Here is a 20,978-nt window from a genome sequence, read left to right on the forward strand (position 1 = left end):
AATTGGATCCTCCCCCCTTGCCTCTTACTCTCCTCCTCTAACCTTGTCACATCACTTGTCACCGCCTGCCCTTCAGGTCTCATGAGTGAAGTTCGAGTGTCATCTTCAGCCCAGCTTCAACACTACTTTAATCCGTTTCCAGAAAACACACTCACTGTCAGCCACTTGTGAAAATAGACATTTTTTTCTTTTCATTGTTTCTTTTCATTCCTAAAACTCCCATCCATCAATACGTCTTCCAGTCATTTTCTACATAACTTATAAAGAAATAGCTTTTGGCCACCATTTGACATGTAATTTTGTTCCTCAGGGTTCCTCCAGGCTAAAGCTTATTGAACTCAGCTCACCTTTTCTGGGCTTCTTGAGCCCACTGCGCATTCGCTAGACAGCGGAAAGATGTAGGCCTATATGTCCAGACTTGTTAGTCCATACCTGCCGCATCAGTCTGTTCTCTCATAGAACGGCTTGCAGGGTATTTAGCCCATACAGCTGAGTAATGGGGAACAGACTGCGGCAAATTAAAGTGAGCTGTACTGAACTAGACTGGAGACTCTGACAGCAGCCCCCGGAGCTGCACCAGAAACACATGTGGAGAGCTTTAATTGTCCAGGGCTTTTAGAGCCTGGTGTCGCTGATGTTTATCAGCACAAGTTCAAGTGAGCATCGGTATGTTTGAGCTTCTTGTTATTTTACAGAATGATAAAAGCCTGAAACAGTCAGTTTCATGGTTGCTGACATAATAGAGCTCCTCTAAGGATCTCAATGAAATGCAAAAGAAAGGGTCTGTTTAAACCTGCTTAGCTCAGGCTGACTGAAGCTTTATCAAGACGGGCCACATACTTTCACGTGGCTGCTTAAAATTTGTGAATACAAGTTAGTTTTTGCATGTACTGTAATGGGCTTTTTGGGGCCAGAATATTGGTGGCTTTTAAGTTTTTCAGAAAACTAAGGAAAGGCTTTTAAAAACTCCAAGCTGAACTGCATTCTTTGTGTTCTAACTGCTGTTATTTTCCTCATTTAATGGCTGTTTTATTTGAAAGCCAAAAACCACCAGCTTCATTCAGGAGTACGCCAGCAGTTTAGTGAGCAGGTGACTTGGCAAACACTCCACCATGATGCTTCTGCCTGGTCTGTCTGAGGAGATGCTGAGAAAGCAGAAAAGAATCTGTGTAACGTCTCAATAACCTTTTAATAGCATCCGCCTTTGTGTTGGAGATTAAGAAAAAACTTAAGTGTCAATGATGCGTTGAAAAGCTCACTCTAAAAAGTATTAACAATCCCATGTTTCAGAGGTTGTTAGCCTCTACCCCAGTGTAAAGTAGTAACACACACATACTCACATGACTAATGTGACTTCTGAACCTTTAAAGTCATCTCAGGTGAAACTAGGTCACCTTACAAACCTGACCTCGAGGCATCTAGAATGTGTCTCAAGATGTTCTTGTAAATAAGAGTTTATTAGAAAATAAGAAGCATAAGTAAAGAGAAACAGATTAACAAAAATGAAAACACATGAACACATGCCATGTGTGTGTGTTCCTTCATTTCCCTCATAAGCTCTCCTCCAGGTAACTCTTGTATTATTTAACTGCCTTTGGTCACAGACACTCTTGATATTTTTCACACACCTGGCTGTCAACAGGCTGGGTTTGAATTATGATCACAGACCTCAGAGCAGCATGGTCAACGCGTATAATCAAGCCTGTCATGATCTGGCCTAAGGTGTTTCTGACGCCTAACCTTCCTCACGGTGTAACTGATAACTATCAGCCTGACAGTTTATTTTGCTATATCTTTACTTTGAGGCTCTTTCCTGATACATTCTGACCTACTTCCACAACCAGGGTGGTGGTATGAAGATAAAATCAAAGCCGATCTTGAATGAAATGATAACGCAGGACACAACTTATGTGAATGCAACAAACACGCCTTTTCCTCAGCATCCATTTTTACATTAAGGAGTAGGCAGACTTTGGGGTTACTAATTACATTAATCAAGGCTCTATTTTTAGAACTAAACCTTGGCTAAACTCAGCAACACCCGGGCTTACCTCCCCTTTCAGTCAAAATGGCTGCTGGGGAAAAACATCAAACTTAGAAAGTGGAAAATTTTTAGAAATTTTCCACTTTCTAAGTTTTTTATAGTCCATGTTCATCATCTAATCCTGATATTTGTCGATGAGCACTGAACAAAATATTTCTTTCTCACTGGAAAAAGAGCTTTTACAGTAGCCTCTTGTTCACCCATTTAAATACACATTCGCACACCAATGTTGGTCGAGCTGCCGTGCATGCCTGCTGGTGATTTCAGTAAGGACTTTTGATAAAACAAAAACTTGAAAACACAACACGTCAGTCCATCACTCAGTAACTGAATGCTCAGTTTCCCCCATATGTGCTCAGTTAATGCTTTGCATATCCTTAGGAGAAAATGATGGTCACTTTGGTCCAGACCAAAACAATATGTTTCAGTGGATCGCTATGAAATCTGTACAGACATTTTGTATTCAATGAACGCGGATGATTTCAGCATGATCGGTGACAGAGGAGCTAGTTTTATAACCCAAATTTGGTCCAGTGTGCGACTTGCAAGTGAGATGTGGAAACCTGAAACTGATATTGCACAAACACAGAGATGGTCCAGGTAAGATAATCACAGTGCATGAAGGTGACCTACCAAAACATCCATCCATCCATCCATCCATCCATTTTCTTCCATTTATCCAATTCCCATGTCCTGTGGGGGCTGGAGCCTGTCCCAGATACACCCTAGACAGGTTGTCAGTCTATTGAAGGGCCAACATAGAGAGAGAGACAAGATTTAACACTCGCATGCACACCTATGGCCAATGAAGTATCAGCAGTTAACCTAGCATGCATTTCTTTGTACTGTGGGAGGAATCCAGAGTACACAGACAGCACCCATCTGTAATGTCTCTGTTCAGTGCAGTTTCCCTGCCTGATCTGAAAGCGTTGGGCAAAAACAAGAACACCAGAATGCTCAGGGTCACTATTAAGAGTCCACTTAAACATGAGACTGAATGGCTTTTAAATCAGAGGTGCTTATTTCATTAATGAACCATGAAGCAGTTCAAATCAGCTGATGCTTGCATGTTTTCCCGCTTAGCTGTGTGAACAGTCCAGGCAATTGGTTCTGTAAAACGTTTTTTGGTTGTTTCTGAAAGAAACCCAAAGAAACAAGCTTTTATTTTGAAATATTTCACCAAGTACTTTAAGAATGAACCTTTGAGCCTGCTGCAAGGCATGACTAAGTGATAAAAAAATAAGGCCAGTGTTGTTCTTTCCTTATAGGTGACAGCAGCTCTCCACTGAACGTGAGCAATTTAATTTGACACAAGACATCATATTTACTTCTCTCTTATATGGTTTTGTTAATCGTGCTTTGATCTTAAGGTTTTGATACATTTCATCATCTCTATATGTTTTTATGACTCTGGCATAGCTGTAATTCTTTCCGATGTTGAAAATATGCTCACCCTTTGTTCTCCAAAATCAAAGCCACCATATGATGCAACATCCAACAATAATAGAGGCCAGAGCCACATAAAGCAACAAGTATTTACCCAAGAAGAGCTGGAACCCTGTGACTGACAAATATTGATGCAGCCTTTGATCGGCGTTTGAGAAGAAGGCTGTGTGTGAGTGAAACTCTCATTTAGATGAAGACGAGAGAAAATTACAAATAAGACACAGATTCCTAGAAGGAGATCAGAAGCACATGTCACAGGTCTGTCTGTAGGCTTCCCTCTCTCTGACACCGATATTAAGGATTCATTGAAGCGTGTGTGTGTGTATTTATGCACAGACTTGTGTGTGTGTGTCTGACAGCAGGAAAGACAATCCAGTGGGTTTCTTTGATCAGAGCCAGCTGAACTGGGAGGAAAGAAAACATATGGACTCCCTATCCTATTTTCTACGGTCCCCCCCCCCCCCCCCCCCCCCCCGGCTTCCATCCTCCCTCTTTTTATTATTTGCCTGGTTTTGTCTCTGAGGAGAAGAGTGTTTTAGAGGGACGTTTGAGCAAAAAGAGAGTGAATCTACAAAGGAATAAAGGAGGTAAAGGACTGTAATGATAGGCTCCTCGGGCACATGCTCTGTGGGGGATTTGAACCTTGGCGTGCCCTCTTTTTATGTGTCTGTGTGTGTGTGTTTTGGTGCAGTGCAGGAGATTGAACCTTAGTTCTTGTTTCTGCAAAGTGCATGTTATTGCATTCTTTGCTATTACTGAGATAATGATACACTAATTACAAACACACACACAGCCAGTCACACATACACAAAAAAGAAGTTGCCAGTCTTCACTCACACATCTGGTCCCCAGAGAATCCATAGTCTCTCCAACATGTTGCCAATTTAGTTGCTGGTGTGTTGTTTGCATGTTTGCATCTGTATTGGCTTTACTGCTCCACTTGCGTGTGTCTAACTTGTATTGCATTGTCCATCCAACCGACTGTCCATGAACCACAGAATTCAGTATTTCCACTATGAGTGATATATAGGCTTTAAATTTCAAAATAGTGCACTATAGTATCAGATCTGGAGTTAAATGAATCGGTATCAAGGAGAATTGGGGTGGGACAAAACATTAGTACAACAGCAGAGCATAGCGTAAGGGTGAGGGTTTCCTCTTACTGCTTGTTTCTGATAAACAATGTTTTTATTAAGTCATGTCGGGACTCCAATATGACTAACCACAGTCACTATGACCTGACTCCTTGTAGTTGTGTTTCTCAAAAGAATGATGGTAAAAAAAGGAAATGTTAAGTGGGAGAACCTTATGCCTTTCCTAATTTTCTGTCAAATATAATGATACAAGCATGATTTAGCCATGTTTACTATAAGGGTCTAGTGGATGCTCTAAACACTCAGTTTCAGACCGTTGTTTCTACTTTTGGCTCTGTATGATGTCAGTAACAGTGGATATCCTTAACGTGTTCATCTCAGGCACAGATCTGGCTGTGTGCACAGAAGCTCCACCCACCTGCTGGTCAAACCTTCTGTTTGTGAGGGGCAGTCAATCAGAAGAAAGTTGGCTAGGGTAGAGTATAGTGTGATGTGCTTAATTCTTTGAGCTCTGAGTCATCATAGGTGGTGACTCTAATCCCATTCTATCATATTTTTTTTTTTTTTTTTACAAATAGTAATCCCAAATCTGTACAAAGCATGTACATTTTGATATTGCTATCATTTTTTTGAGGAGCTGGATAAAGTTAAGTAAAGTTAAGTGACTACAACCAACCAACACCAGGATCCTTAATATGAGTATGATTAATAGCCACAAATTTTCATTTCTCGGTTGTTTCGAAAGATTTTCAACTTCCCTCTGGTTTTCTGAACCACATGATTAGTTAGGTGTAGGTCAAGTGAATGTTTTGTATAGTAAAGATCATTCTGCTCTTTCGGTCTTCCTGTTCAGACTAAATCTTCTGGCTTTATGTTGCGGTCTCCATTTGACATACTTTGCATGTATGTGCATGTTGATCACGGTGCCCCTCACACCACAGTTTAGTGCCTCAGGATAACAGCAGAAACCGATGGAGAGCAGAACACCCCCTTTTGTATGTCCAGCACACTATATGCACAGTGTGTCTGTTTGTCTGTGTCTGTGTGTGTGTGTGTGTGTGTGTGGGTGTGTGTGTGTGTGTGTGTCTGTTTGAGCCCGCATTGTGCAGATGTTGCTTTGAACTCATACATACTCACGCATCAAGAGCATATGGAAACATTAGCTGATGTCTTTAAGGGCATATAGCGCAAAAACAAAGTCTCCATGTCTTGTCTTGTCCTTTGCTGCATTCAGGTGTCAGTGCTGCTGATGTATGACTGCTCTGCCTGCTTATAGGTGTCAGTGTCATCCCAAAGTCTAACTATCATTCTAGCATGTGTGCGTAACAAGAGTTACCTTGCAAACAGTTTATAACTGTAGGTAAAGCATGCTAACAGCTAACATTGGAGCAGAATAAGAAAACCCCTACATGTTGTTGTGCAAACCTTTTGAGCACATGAGTCAAACTCAGAGGCTGCGGCCAAATCTGGCCCTTTGCAATTTGCCCACCTGCCAATGAAGTGTTGTACGGTATTGCACGCCCTGTTAGCTGCAAGCTAACAAGCTAGTTATCACAGAATGGCACAAAAAAGGGAGGTTGGTGCTGAACGTGGACACTTTCACGAGAATTGAGGACTAAGGAATTTTTTACAAAGTGTGATCAGAGGCCTGTGTATTAATTTGCCACAAGGCAATCACTGTTTTCAAGGATCATTTGTACCATCAACCGCACAGCAGCAGAGCTACACAGCCATGGAGCGAGGAACAGAGGCACTGAAAAGTGGAACTCTTCTAACAGCAAAGTTTCTTCGAGTTAAATCTCAAAGTGATGGAGCTGTAAGGTCAAGTTTCATCATAGCAGAGGAAATGGCTGCTACAAACTGTGAAGTTAATTTGAAAAATTTGAATCCAATTTCATGGCTGAGTAATAAAAAAGCAATATTAGACATGTAGAAATGTATGCAAGAACACAATTAAATATTTATTACTTGGCTTTTGCATCAGGATTTATTTGGTTTCATTAACATACAACCACCAGCTGTCATAGTGGAACTTGGAAAACAGATTTTTATGAACTGGCTGTGGAGTTGCCTACAGTTAGAACTGTTATCAGGATGCATTATCCTGCTTGGGTATATGGGACAGTGGCTATGCAGCTTTTTGTTTACAGTTGGAGGGCTTTTTGTGCAACGTGAGAAATACTTACTTTTTTATAATTAAAGCATGGCAGTAACATTCATACAGTATGTCTGGCTCTGGGTTTGACACTCCTGCCAGGTTTACTCAGAATACAGTTGTAGGGATTTTGTAACATGTCTAACATGTGCATGGTTTATTAGTTTATAGTTTAGATGCATCTGTTCATCCATTTTCTAACATTTATCTTGGTCACGAGGGCAACAGTGTGAGCAGAGCTGTTCGGAGCGCCCTTTCTTTGGCATCTGCAACTCTTCTGGGGGGAACCGAGGAGTTTCCAAACAAGCTGAGAAATGCAGATTGATCAGTAAATAAAGAGCTTCGCCTTTAGGTTCAGCTTTTCTCCACTTCAGCAGACCAGTACAGGATCACAGTTCCAGCTTACCTTAGTTTGGAAAATAACCTCAACCAAGCCTCAACCCCAAAAACTGAACCTTTTAACGTAAGCAATGTATGTCAAAGCTTTGTTGTAGGGAGGACCTGAAAACAGAACAGAAGGAATGAAATAACAAAGACGCACTCTTTATTAGGCCAATTGCCAATGGCCAATGCTCTCATTGATGAGTCAAAGTCAAAAAAGATGAACAAAACCGACAAACACGACAGATGGTCTGAAATAGGATCATTGATACACAGGTGGGAGGAGGGGGAATAAGACACAGGTGAAGGTAATCAGCAACAGGTGAAAACAATGAGGGCAGAACAGACAATCACACAAGAGGGAAACCGAAACAGGAAGTAAAACCAAGACACATGAGAAAACAAACCATCAGAATAAAACAGGAAGAAATGAAAAAATATATGATACTGTAACATGAAGACACTAGAGGACTAACATAAGGGGGGAGGGGGGGGGGTGCACAGAAGGCATGGGAAATAAGGAAACTAAACAACACAAAATGGCAGCACAAAACAAAATACCAGGAACGTGATATCGTAATCAGACTTTTTTAAATGCATGAACTCAGCAGTTCTGAAGCTGCAGCAAGCAGTCAGAGCACAAAACACAGAACAAATAATCTAGATGTCATTTCCTCAGCCTGTAAAGGGACAAGCTTTAATAGCATGACTTGTATCTGTAAATGATATGATGCCAAGCAGGAAGACTGAATTACAAGCTGACAGAGTGCGAGCAGGCAGCCTGGCAGACAAAGCAGATGGACAAACCAAAAAAAAAAGGGCAACAAATACATCTGGCACTCAGACACAGACATTATGCCAACCTCATGTGTGCACGCACATGCCTATGTGTGTGTCTGTGTGAGACTGTGTGTGCTGGGAGGGTGGTTGGGTTAAGGTGCGTGGCAGATGGAGGGTTTACGTAAGCCTTAGAAATACGTGTGAAAAGGAGCCACACCAGTAGAGGCATGCCCTCCTCTCCCCTACCATTTATTATTTCTTCTATTTTCCCTCTTATCTCCCTACTTCCAATATGTTGCACATTTCTCTGCTGACTTCCCCCCAGTCTCGCCTTTTATATCACATCTTTCTCTGCTTAGTGTCCTCGCAGAGCTCTGCACCCATTGTGTCCACATCATGCAAAAGAATGTGTGTGTGTGTGTGTGTGTGTGTGTGTGTGTGTGTGTGTGTGTGTGTGTGTGTGTGTGTGTGTGTGTGTGTGTGTGTGTGTGTGTGTGTGTGCATATGTTATGAGTTTCTCCTTAACCCTCAACTCTGGCATATTCCGGTTGTCTCTTTCTTAGACTGTTTCTTTTTTTGCATGGCAGTGTACACCATTATCAATACATCATTATCAAAACACATGCATTCTTTGTTACCCTCTGGTATTACCGCACAGTTCTGTGCACCAAGTTTCTACGACACATATGGCTGTGAAAAGAGAGAGATTAACGATGACAGAGAGCTAGAGTGCATATCGCCTGACTAACAAAAAATTTAGGTTGCTTACAAAGTAGCTTATATACTATGCCAACATCACCCATATATCTTAGAGGAAACATCCCTCAGAACAGTGTTTATACATCAGGTTTTCAGAAACTGGCTTTGCACCATTGCAAAGGAAATACTTTGTGTTTAATTCAGCTGGTTGGTTACTGGCTGTCTGCTCAGTAGGATGAGGGGTTAATGAGAGAAGGAACGCCAAACATGTGCTAAAAGTCTGCCGCGCTCGACTGACCTGAATCCAGCACAACACCTCTGGGACATTATGTTTTGCTCCATCTGACACCACCAGGGTGCACCTCAGACTGTCCAGGAGCTCAGTGATGCCCTGGTCCAGATCTGGGAGAAGATTCCCCTGGATACCATCAGCCAGTCCTCTGTAAGGCTGACAATTTTCATTTCCATTAAACAATGTGGCATCCTTTCAATCCTGTCACATTACACAGTCCATGTCAGCAGGGATATCCAATGGGATTTTTTTCCCCATTGAGATCTGATGTGTTTTCAAAGTGTTTCTTTAATTTTTTTTGAGCATAAATTGCCAATATAAACCAGTAATTCTCAAACTTATTTTTTGGCTTGAACTGCATGAACACCACAACTGCTACACAAAAAAATTCCAATATTTTGCACCAACAAGAAGCAGAGCTTTGATATTTGATCATGAAAAATGTCTGCCACTTGTTGCTGGCAGAAGAACACACTACTGCGCATGCCAGTGTGTGATTACAATGAAACACTAGTGTGTCCCTTTTGAGTCTGAAATGGCTGTAATTTAGATGTCTTCTAGGCTGAAAATTCCTGGCCATCATCAAACCTACTCAGCGTTCTTTTCTTCTGGCAGCCAATCCCATTGATGTCCTGAAGATCCTGGAGCTATCGGAGGACATGGAGGGTGTGTCATTAGAGGCAGGGCTGTGCACCAGCAGAGAGGGGAGAGAGGAGACAGACCTCTCCTTTAAAATCAATAAGAAGATTCAGCTGAGTGCTCCCACAATGCAGTTTTTCCCCGGTGAGTTTTGATATCACTCTGCAGGCTTGCTTGGCAGAAGAAACAACCACAAATGTATTTTTTGATCATTTTTTTGTGCTTTTTTCCCCCCAGATTCACCATTCCCTGTGAATTTCTCAGTAGTGACAACAGTCAGAGCTCTAAAAGGCTCACAGGTCTTTCTCCTCTCCCTGTATGATTCGCAGGTACGCATCATGAGGACGTTGAGCTTCTCTCTCTGTCATTTACCACATTCTGTATTTTTTGTCTGTGTCCACCATGCCTAATATGAGAAAATTAAGGGAAAAAAAGCACAATAGGTTCCCTTTAATATTAAATTGTTTTTAGAAGTCAGATGTAACAGCTTTATTTTTCACTGCATCTCTCAGGGCACACAGCAGCTGGGCATAGAGATTGGCCGGTCTCCCGTATTCCTGTATGAGGACCATGAAGGCCAGCCCCCTCCAGACCTTTACCCCACCTTTAGGAAGGTCAACCTGGCTGATGGCAAGTGGGTAACTACGCATACACAGCCAGCCACAATCGCAATTTTGTGTTCTAATTTCTTTCTTAGTTTGTTTAATAGTAATAAAGTTGCTAGAAATGTGCTTTGTGCATGTGCAAGAGGGTATTTTTAAATCTCTAGTTCCAGGACAGAAGAATGCAACAATGAATAGAGGAGTAGAATTTTTGGAGATCTTAAATAAGCATTCAGTGGAATTAATATGAGAAAAAAAAGAGAGAATATTAATATTAGTAAAAACGTCATACATGAAACTATTACTGATTAGGTGTAAAAACATGCTCAGACCTTCCTCCTTTTTTACAGGCACATAACACACCTGCTCAACCAGAAGGAGCTTTGGAAAAAGTAACTTTCTTCTTCTCTCTTTGCTGCCAGTTGGCACAGAGTCGCCTACAGTGTGGAGGGGCAGTCGGTGACTCTCTACCTGGACTGTCAGAGGCTGAACACCCTTGACCTGCTCAGAGGCCACGACCCCCACATCAGCACCGAGGGCGTTACCGTGTTTGGAACACGGCTCCTGGATGAAGACGTGTTTGAGGTAGATCAGTGACACGGAGTGGGTTACAGGCGAAAGGTCGAGCGAGCGGAGGTGAAGGTCATTGCTAGCTGTAATGTCATTTTTCTGCCCATATTTAGTAAAAGCAGAAACTCATTTGGGTTTGGTAAAAACTACAAAAACATGCAAAAAATAAATAAGGATGAGGACCCACAGTAAGTTCTTTGTGTGTGGTGTTTGTGGAGGAGTCCCTGCTTGTTGCTGCTTGTTTGATTTGTCAGTCAAATAGTGAGAAAAGAATCAATCCTTTTCTCCCTACATCGCCCCCCGGTGGTTGTATGGATGCAGCACAGTTCCTGAACCAAGACCCTGAGCTCTGTAATTTCTTAATATTATAATTTATTGGTGTATTTATTTAGTATTTGTTCCCTGAGCTTATTGTGGATATTGCAAAAATGAATAAGCCATGAACAAGAAGAAAATCTCATTTGTCTACGTGGAGTCGTTTTTAAGGACCTCAGGTGTAAACTGTGACCTTTGCTTTGTCAGGCGTGTTTGGCTTGGACTCGGCACGTGTTAATATGTGTGTACATGTGTAAAGCAGAGAGAGGAAGAAAGAGTTTGTGTATGTCTGTATTGGCTCCACTAGAGACTGAAGCTCTGGAGATGGTTAATTGCAGAGCAGCAATAAAAACAGCCCGTTAAGTCACTTTGATCTGTCCAAATGAACGCAGAGGATGAAGATGTTACAGACACGTGGCTGGGCAGTGACATTGCACAGTGATTATCAGCGATGACATCCTTAACGTGCATTCCAGACAGCTACAGTAGGGTCACAGTCTTTTCTGAGTTTTGTTTTGTGTGTGTTTCTGGGACACAGGGAGACATCCAACAGCTGCTGATCATCGACGACCCCAGAGCAGCAGAGACGTACTGTCAGGACTACATCCCAGACTGTGACGCTCCTTTGCCCTACAACAATATACTAACAGAGGCCGAAGAGGTAAGTCCGCCTTAACAGCGAGTCGGAGGGAAGGTGAAGAAATGGGCGGTGAGTTTAACAGGCTCATTCCACACAGGACACACCCCGTGAGGCATCTCAGGTGCTGAGTGCTTTAAATCCACACTGTCATTTTAAAATGAAAGGAGTCCCCCGAAGGTTACAAGCAGGAGGGAAACTTACCAGTATTTATGGGCATTTTAGAAACCAGATATGACAAAAAGAGATGAATGGTTTAATTACAGTATGCCGGCTATATTTTTCCCCTGTGAAATCCTCTAGGTATCATAAATTAAAAGTTATGAGAAGATGTTCACTGTGTGGAGAGAAAAATCATTTGCACACGCTATTTCAATGCCATTATATTAATAAACACTTCTTTCCCAGACACAAACTGTGTCTTATCACTAGCTGCATTTTGAAAAGCATCACGCGGCTGTTTATGTCCCTTTTATCTTGAAATACAGTCATAAAAACTACCAGTTCTCACCCTCTTATACTTTATCTCTCTCTCTGTTTCTTCCTGTGCTCGTTGTGATGCTCATTACATGGCTTTTGTGGTTCAGTATGCTTCACCAGGGTCAGTCTGCCAACAGACCACACTTCTGGGAAAAGTTTCAAATCCTCTTCCTCTTCCATCTGGCTTCAAGTTCAAAACACACGGAAAGAATCCTGTTTTACTGTGTTCAGTTTGTTTTTAATGCAGCACCACTAGAAATGCAACCAGGAACCCAGTAGAACACATGAAATTAGGGCACCAGTAAAACACCCAAGTAAAACTGATGGAGTATGCTGCGCCTTTCTTAGATAACACAGAGTCAGACAGGCTGGCAGACAGAGTGTTTGATATCTCATCAGATATTTAGATTCTGTTATACTCACTTCAGGTGGAGAGAGTACCAAAGAAACATGTGGTCGAAGAATACGAAGACTTTGACTTCCGCGACCTCTATGATGACACCTATGTTTCCACGGTGACTGCAGGTCCTAATGTCACCGAGTACGAGGTGAGACTGAGCAGGAAGAACAGCGTCACGAGCTCAGGTTGTTGTGTCTGTTTGTACTCCAGCTGCTTTTTCTGTCCATCATTTGTCTCTGCGCGTGTCTGTTGGACAGATCATAGAGTACGAAGACTACGACAACACAACAAATCACCAGCACATAAACGAGTACGAATATGAGGAAGAATACGTAGACCGCTACGGACCTGCAGAGAGAGAGCGGGAATTCTCTATTAATTCACAGGTACCATCAAAACTGTGACTCAAAGATTGTATCCGTTTTTACATTGAAACATACAGAAAACAGTAACGCTGTTCACGTCTGTCCTCTCCTAATCAGGATATACCAGAGAAAGGACAGAAAGGAGAGCCAGGGTATTTGGGAGCGGTAAGAGAAACCACACAAAAAACACACCTCAGCCAGCGCTGGTTCTCAAAAGGTTTTCAGAACTGATTGACTGACGTCCATGAATACTTTGTTGTTATTCTCAGATGAACTTCCTATCCAGTGATGACACTGACGAGACATTTCCTGATTTAAAACGAGAAATTTTGCATTTTCACAAGAGTTGCTACCCATCCTAGAGTATCGGTCAGATTTAGGGAAATTTGTGTTGGATATGACTGTTGGCGAGCCTCCTCAGTTTGTGTAATACGGACAACCAGTGATGACAAAACTTTCTTTACTTCACATATTGTGATGGCTCATGAGCTGGATAAGCTACTACACCACTGTGGTTTCTTGTTGTGTTTTTGTTCCTATGAAGACTTTGTGTTTAAATTTGTGTTGTGTTTTCTGAGGTTAGTGAACTACATTTCTAAGCTAGCGACTGTAGCACATTGTAGGTTTTAGGTTTCTGTTGAAAATCTAATCCAAGTTCTACATCATATGGACACAAGTTCTCATTAGTCAACATTAGTCAAGTTTTTTATAAGCACATTTAAAAAACAACAGCTGTTGACCAAAGTGCTGTACGGCTAAATGAGTAAAATTATATATATATAAAGTAAAGTAGATTTAAAAAAAGGAAAGTAAAACAGCACATATAAATTCAGTCTGATTTAAAAGCCAAAGAGTAAAAATGGGTTTTGAAGCAGGTTTTGAAATAGTCTAATGTTGGGGAGGACCTGATGTGAAAGGGTAGTTTGTGCCACAGTTTAGGAGCAGCTACTGCAAAGGCCTGGACTCCTCTTTGTTTTAATCAGGACCTCAGGACAGTGAGGAGCATCTGTTCAGCAGACCTCAGTGATCTAGAGAGAGTGTGCAAAGTTTAAAGATCAGAGAGATTAAGAAGTTGCCAACGCAGTGTGAAATAAGGACCCAAATGCAGACACACAACAGGCAGAGTGAGTGAACAAAAAGACAAGCCTTTATTTTGACCGATAAAAATCCAACAAATCAAAAAGTCCACATTTTTTGAAAAAAAAAAAAAGGAAAGCTAGCAGGAAACACACTGGAAGATGTAACAGATGCTGAGACAAAGACTGAGGGGAAGGTAGCACTATATACACACAAAGGGTTAATGAGGGAATTTGACACAGGGAAGTAACAAAATGCAGGTGTATTAATCAAAGGAAATGGGTGGGGAACAAAATTAGACACTAAAATAAAACAGGAAGTGAGAAACAGGGAATACAGACACATGGAAGAGCTAAACGTAGTGGAACTGATGATATAGGAGGAGGAGAAACGCTGAGGGAGCAGATCTGTTCGAATCTGCACCAAAATACATCCAGACCTGAAAACTCAAAATGCCTGAGAGTTCAAAACCAAACAGATAAAACTGAGAACTTAAGACTCGCAATAACATCAATAACACAAAACTCCAAAACAGTCCCATAACAAAACCTACAGATCATGAAACAATGGTTTAAAACCAAACAGTAAAATCTTAAAATAACATCTAAAACTGACTGGTAGTCAGTGTAAAGAAGCCAGTATGGGGGATATGTGGTCTCACTTGAGTGTACCAGTTACTGGCTCAGCTGCAGTGATCTGGACCAGCTGCAGTCCTGCGAGCAGCGACCAACACCTGAATAAAGACTGTTGCAAAAGTCAAGTTCGTCATTACACCTGCAGGAGCTGCTCGCCCACGGTTGCCCATGCCACGAAGCTCCTGACTCACAGTTTTTGTGCTGATGTTAATGCCAGAGGAGGTTATGAACTCTGCAGCTATTGCATCAGCAGAGCGTTGGCGACTTCTGTGCACACGGCGAACACGCTCTGTAACTTTATGTGGTCTGCCATTTTATGGCTGAGTTACTGTGGTTACTAAATGCTTCCTCTTTGCCATAAAACCACTTCCCGCTGGCCTGTGAATATCCAGGAGGGAAGAACTTTCACAAACTGACTTGTGGCATCCAATAACAGCACCGTGCTCAAATTCAGTGAGCTCTTTGGAGCAACCCATTCTTTCACAAGGGTAAAGGCAGGCTGCATGGCCAAGTGCTTGATTTTATACACCTGTGACAGTGGGCCTGAAAACACTTGAATTCAGAGATTAAGAGGTGTGGCCAATAAGTTTGTCCATATAGTGCAAGTTAGGGGAGGTCTTGTTTTTTTCATGTTGCATGTCACGTTATTAATTTTCTGTTCTAACCTAAAATCTGCTCAGGTATTAAGTATAGGGTGTACAAAAATCCTGATTATTATACCTGAATTGAAAGGTATAAGATCTTAACCTTCAAATATGAAGTGTCCTATGATTACATTTATGTGACAGAGTAATTTTGATTCAATTGGTTTAAAAGTCAAAACTTTAATGTGAAATTTTTCAGGGAACACAGATTACAGGACCATATGGACCTCCAGGACCTGAGGTTAGTGAAGATTACTGCATGAAATATGATATGAAACACAGTTTTATTCAGTATTCAAGTCTTAAAAGAAAAAAAAAGAACACAACACACAACTGCGGATGTGCAAAAAAAAAGTTTTAGCTATTTGAGTTAAATAGATTCGATCATTCTCAACTGACCGCCTGTTTTTATCTGCGTGTGTGCAGGGAGAGCCAGGGCCTCCTGGAGTCACAGGACCAGTGGGACCTCGAGGAGACCCCGGAGAGCTGGTGAGAGCTGCCCTCTGTATGTTGAGCGAATGACTGAGTACTCCACACATCGACAACTCTCCATAAATGTTCTCATATCTCTCCCGTTAGGGTCCTCCGGGGCGACCAGGCCTTAATGGTGTTGACGGGATACCGGGTCCCCCAGGAAATATCATGCTTATACCGGTAACACAAAGATAGCACAGTGTTCCCTGAGGCTTACAAGCTGCATTAATGTTGCTGCACTATTTATTTGGTCTCATTAACCTTCAACAAAGCCTTAGGGCTAATGGGAATGGTTGAATGTCAGTACTGAGGAATGGGCTGTTTGGGGATAGTTACAGAAATGATCAATTTGTTGGTCTCTGAAAGCTTCCATAGCCCATGTATTTGTCTGTAGCAAAATACAAGTTTCTGCGTCAAATCAGGTAATGGAGCATGATCATTTATTTCACTGATCTCCTTAAATAATAATTACTTTGCTTGCAAAGGTTTCACTTTGTTTTCCTAATCATGAAACTATTAAGTGACCCCTGCGTGGAAGCATTTTACATCTTATTTATTCCAGCTTCAAATTGCCTTTCATCTGCACCATATTATGCCAGACCTGAGCAGCAGTGCAATGCAGCGGCCACTGGGAGGAGTATTTAGTGTGACTTGCGAGCTTCATGTGTGCTCATCTGTGTGCGTCTTCATATGCGTTCAGTTCCATTCAGGTGGTGATCCAAAAACAGGTTCTGTAGTTTCTGCACAGGAGGCACAAGCTCAGGCCATCCTGCAGCAGACCAAGGTATACAAACTGTTGCATGTTAACCACACAGTTTATTCAGAACTCTGAAGGTTATTAAACTCTGGCTGACTCTTCCATACTGCTTCTTCTTTGTCTCCCAGCTGGCTATGAAGGGACCTCCAGGGCCACTCGGTCTCAGGGGAAGACCTGGGCCACTGGTGAGTGATTTTAGACAGAAACCCTCATTAATCATGTAGACTTTGGTAGCCTGGAGCAGTTTAAAAGTTATTTCTCACAGAGTACTTGGCAGTTAAAAAAGGAGCAGGATATAGGAAGTCATTTAAGAAAGTTTGTGTGCACCTCCTTTTGTGTGCCTACTTATGATTGACAAGTCCCCGGCCAGTAAGCATATCCTAGATACTCCTCCCTTCTGAATCTAAAAAAGATCACAGTTTACAAAATGAACTTAATGTTTTCTTCACTATGATCTACAACTAGTAACAGAGTCAAAAACCCAGGAAGGAAAGTATTTTTGGAGGTCACAGAGAGTGGGGACAGGGGCCATTTGTTTCCACAGACTATAAAACTCTAAGTCTCTACAACCAGATGAGTCGCCCTCTGCTGGACATCTGCGTGCATCTTTTGTACTGTCTTTGATGTAACCATTAATGACCTGCACAGATACGGTTGTATGTATACAGGCACACCTACAGTAGCACTTCCTTTGACTATATATTAAATGTATTTATGAGAATATATGTAGCATATGATGCATCTATAGTATGAGCACTTTGGCCACACATATGCTGTACATTTCCCCCTGCATGAGCAACCCGGTATATGAGCATGCAAAAATATATATTTGATGTATACAGTATGTGCATGTGTGGATTTAAACGGTGGGTGGTCACATATGTAACTGGAACAACACAATCCTCAGTTCATGCTGAAAATAAATTGCTGCAACCCTTTCATAGTTTACTTTTTCTTTTTTTTAAATATGTATTTTAGTTTGTAACTTATTTTATTCTTTCTGTTAAATAAATAAGTCAATATCACTATTTTCTTTTCTCAGGGTGCACCTGGCCCCTTGGGGCTGAAGGGGAGCACTGGTGAGATGGGGCCACCAGTAAGTTTGTTTAAACACACTGGACAACTAGTTAGACTCTGTTTCTTCACACCCTTTACCATCAGCAACGTATCACGCTCACTTTTTCTCCCTACAGGGCCCTCCAGGACAGCCAGGTATCTTTGGTCAAAGTGGGCGACCTGGGAAACGGGTATGTATATTTACTGCAGTTTTTACCTGATGAAACTGTTAGGTACATACACCTGCGAGGAATCTACTACCACGTCTGTGTGCGTCTGTGTGCGTGTATATCTTTCAGGGTCGAGCAGGTGCCGATGGGGCTCGCGGGGAAATCGGGGAGACTGGAGCAAAGGTGAGCTGAAGTCACAGCTAAGCTTTACTGTTCTGTCTCCGTAAAACGAGACCTCAACTTGCTCATTTTTTGATTTTTCCCTAAGGGGGATCGGGGATTTGATGGCTTACCTGGTCTTCCTGGAGATAAAGGACACAAAGTAAGTTATGTGGCTGAAAAAGATCTCGTTAAGTAGATGACTCTGGATAGCACTTGTCAACTCCCGTACGTGTAATTTCTTAGGGCGACAGAGGTAAGCCAGGCCCTGTAGGTCCTCTAGGAGAACTGGGAGAAAAGGTGAGAGGTCATGGCAGTTGTAGGTATCCATTCATATGCAGGTGTTTCTCCTTATGGGGATTCATGTTTTCTTTTCTCTTTTTTTACAGGGTTCTCAGGGGCCACCTGGGCCGAGAGGACAACCAGGTGATGCTGTGAGTGTTTACACAAACGCACACATAAGAAAGAAGCACTTATCTAAAGTGGCCCTCCGCTTATTTTACATATGAAAATCAGTTAGTGTCAAATTAAAAGTACCGTTTGAGGCCCTTAGGTTCTCTCTAGCCTGACTGAGACTTTACATTGCTAAATGGCAGCTGTTGAGAAACGTGGGTGTATAAGGGCGCACAATCTCTATTGCTTGCTACATAATCTCATTATTTGTAACTGTGATGTTCATTTCAGGGATCCAGAGGTCTGACGGGCCCCAGAGGTCGGACTGGTCCCCCAGGCATGCAAGTGAGTTTGAATGTTATCATTTTTAATGCACGAGCTATACACAGACTGTCACACGCATTAACAACAGCAAACAATATCAGATAAGAGTGATTATCATCCTGTGCCATCTGTGTGTTTACCAATGTGGTGGAAATAACTCTCAGCAACATGAATCCAGCTGTGGTGTAACTGTCAGATAATACCCACTTCTCCATTTGTTAACATCGTGTTATGTAATTCTTATCTCCAAAAATGACTGTTTGCTAGCCTGAAGCAGCTTCATTTTGCATAAAGTATGTTTGCCGTAGCAGCACAGGTTTGGGCTTGTCAGCATCTGACAATGCTCTTTGCTTTGTTCAAATCACATATTTATTCACTGAAGTTGGTTCATTATGCTTTAAAAGCCTCAAGCAGAGCGGTGGTATACCTAAACCAGCGGTGCAGTTGATCATTTTTAAATTGTTTCCAGTCCCTGGGGTTTTATGTAACAAGCTCCAGAAAAAACAGTGTACACCCTCCTTACAGCTGAAGGACACTTTTTGTTTTAATTCAAATATACGACACGAAACATCATCAGATTTTAACGCAAGTATTAATCCAGCATAAGGTGTCTGTGAGGAGAAAATGTATGTGAACTTCTATTATTGCAAGTACTCAGGAAGGTGAAATTAGAGTCAGATGTTTCAAACAATGGGATGACAATCAGGTGTGAGGAGGAGGACTTCAGACAGAAAGGTGCTGAGAAAGGCAGAAAGTCCCCTATTTTCAGAAGTCCAAATGTAGTTGGACAATTGACTGACAAACAGTTTCATGGACAGGTGAGGCCTGTTCCCTTTTTTCACGTCAAATTAAGCTGATAAATCATTTGGACTTCGTTCCAAGTGTTGCCCAACTTGTATTTGGTAGCTCTTCACTGGAACTGAAGTAGGATGAAAAACCAAAATAAACCTATCTGAGAGATAACGAAAACTTGAACAAACCAACAATCTGGTACATCCTTGAAAAGAATGAACGCACTGGCCAGCTCTGCAACACCGAAAGGCCTGAAAGACCACAGAAGACAAATGAAGCTCACAGAATTATTTCCATGGCTACAAAAAACAACTTCACAGAGGATTTACAACAATGCTGGTTACACTCAAAAACAGGAACACCATCTGGGGCCAGAAAAATTGCAGCTGCAGTTCTGAAGTAAATTCTTTGGACAGGTGAAACCAAGATTAGCTTGTAGCAGAAGATAAAAATATGGAGCCAGAGTGAAACAGCTCATTATCTGTCTAACATGGTGGAAGCAATGCTATGGTATGGCTGCCAGTGGAACTGGGACACTGCCAGTCACGTGATTAATAAACTAGCGTTTATTAATCATGTGACTGCTGACAGAAGTAGCGGGATGAATTGTGAAATGTGCTCAGATTCAGCCAAAGCACTTCACAGTGCACATGGATAATGTGCCAAAGCAAACAGCAACAATCCAAGAGTTTCTCAAGGCAAAGAAATTGGATATTTTTCAACAGCTAAGTCAGTCACCTCATTACAGCCTAGCAGAGCATGCTTTTCAATTACTGCAGACAAAACTGAAGACACAGAGACCCACAAACAGGCAACAACTGAAAGCGGCTGCAGTAAAGGCCTGGCGGAGCGTCTCAAGGGAGGAAACAACATTTAGTGACGTCCATGGGTTCTAGACTTCAGTCTGTCCAGTTAATGTTGAGTGTCTGAAAATTACTAAACAGTTAATGCAGGAAATCCCATGAATAGAAGCTGAAATCTGAACTGAACAGCTGGTTTCTCTTTTTATAATTTTAGAACTTGCAGTCAAAATAGTCATGGAGAAATTAAAAAATGCAGCTGTATTGCTTCTTTCTTTACTTTAGTATTAATTATTTTAGGAATAAAGAGTTCATGTGACAGAAAAAAGCCACTGGCAGAAAGCACACCTCATGCAAAGACAGTATCTTATGCAGGAAGTAGCAGCTCACTGTTGGCCTGCAAAACAGTGGAAATCTGTAGCCAGTCCCATTATTCCAAACAAAAACATCATGTTTTATTTTAGAGGCCACAAGTGGATTTGAGGATCTAGGTAAAAATTTAGTCCCCTTCTTTAACTGTCATCCTTTCTCTTCTCACAGGGCATTCGAGGAATTGATGGGGCTCAGGGTTCAAAGGGAAATATAGTAAGTAATATAAAAGCTGAAGACACCAGATCTGTGTATGTGATGCGTTACCATGACATCATGTCTTTTCTGTGACAGGGACCGCCGGGAGAAGTAGGAGCACCCGGGCAGCAAGGCAACCCTGGAATCATTGTAAAAGCAGAGAACATACACTCCCAAAAGTAACTCTGTTGCATACATGTATCTAAGGGCATGCTAATGCGCTGTCTCTCC

The 20,978-nt window shown here is 41.8% G+C and overlaps 1 protein-coding gene across 1 annotated transcript in view; it reads left to right on the forward strand.

Moving 5' to 3' along the window:
• Nucleotides 1-20,978, forward strand: part of LOC115784450 (collagen alpha-1(XI) chain-like) — a 42,783-nt gene that overhangs the window by 486 nt on the left and 21,319 nt on the right. Inside the window, exons 3-24 of the mRNA XM_030735670.1 lie at nt 9,507-9,674; nt 9,768-9,859; nt 10,043-10,164; nt 10,555-10,717; nt 11,556-11,678; nt 12,563-12,682; nt 12,792-12,920; nt 13,017-13,064; nt 15,455-15,496; nt 15,682-15,744; nt 15,835-15,909; nt 16,430-16,513; nt 16,615-16,671; nt 17,529-17,582; nt 17,680-17,733; nt 17,842-17,895; nt 17,981-18,034; nt 18,118-18,171; nt 18,261-18,305; nt 18,556-18,609; nt 20,721-20,765; nt 20,844-20,897. Of these exons, the coding sequence (XP_030591530.1) occupies nt 9,507-9,674; nt 9,768-9,859; nt 10,043-10,164; nt 10,555-10,717; nt 11,556-11,678; nt 12,563-12,682; nt 12,792-12,920; nt 13,017-13,064; nt 15,455-15,496; nt 15,682-15,744; nt 15,835-15,909; nt 16,430-16,513; nt 16,615-16,671; nt 17,529-17,582; nt 17,680-17,733; nt 17,842-17,895; nt 17,981-18,034; nt 18,118-18,171; nt 18,261-18,305; nt 18,556-18,609; nt 20,721-20,765; nt 20,844-20,897 (1,754 nt within the window). The remainder of the gene's footprint in view (nt 1-9,506; nt 9,675-9,767; nt 9,860-10,042; nt 10,165-10,554; nt 10,718-11,555; nt 11,679-12,562; nt 12,683-12,791; nt 12,921-13,016; nt 13,065-15,454; nt 15,497-15,681; nt 15,745-15,834; nt 15,910-16,429; nt 16,514-16,614; nt 16,672-17,528; nt 17,583-17,679; nt 17,734-17,841; nt 17,896-17,980; nt 18,035-18,117; nt 18,172-18,260; nt 18,306-18,555; nt 18,610-20,720; nt 20,766-20,843; nt 20,898-20,978) is intronic.

The sequence above is a fragment of the Archocentrus centrarchus genome, chromosome 1, assembly GCF_007364275.1.
Source record: "Archocentrus centrarchus isolate MPI-CPG fArcCen1 chromosome 1, fArcCen1, whole genome shotgun sequence".
Lineage (NCBI taxonomy): Eukaryota > Metazoa > Chordata > Actinopteri > Cichliformes > Cichlidae > Archocentrus > Archocentrus centrarchus.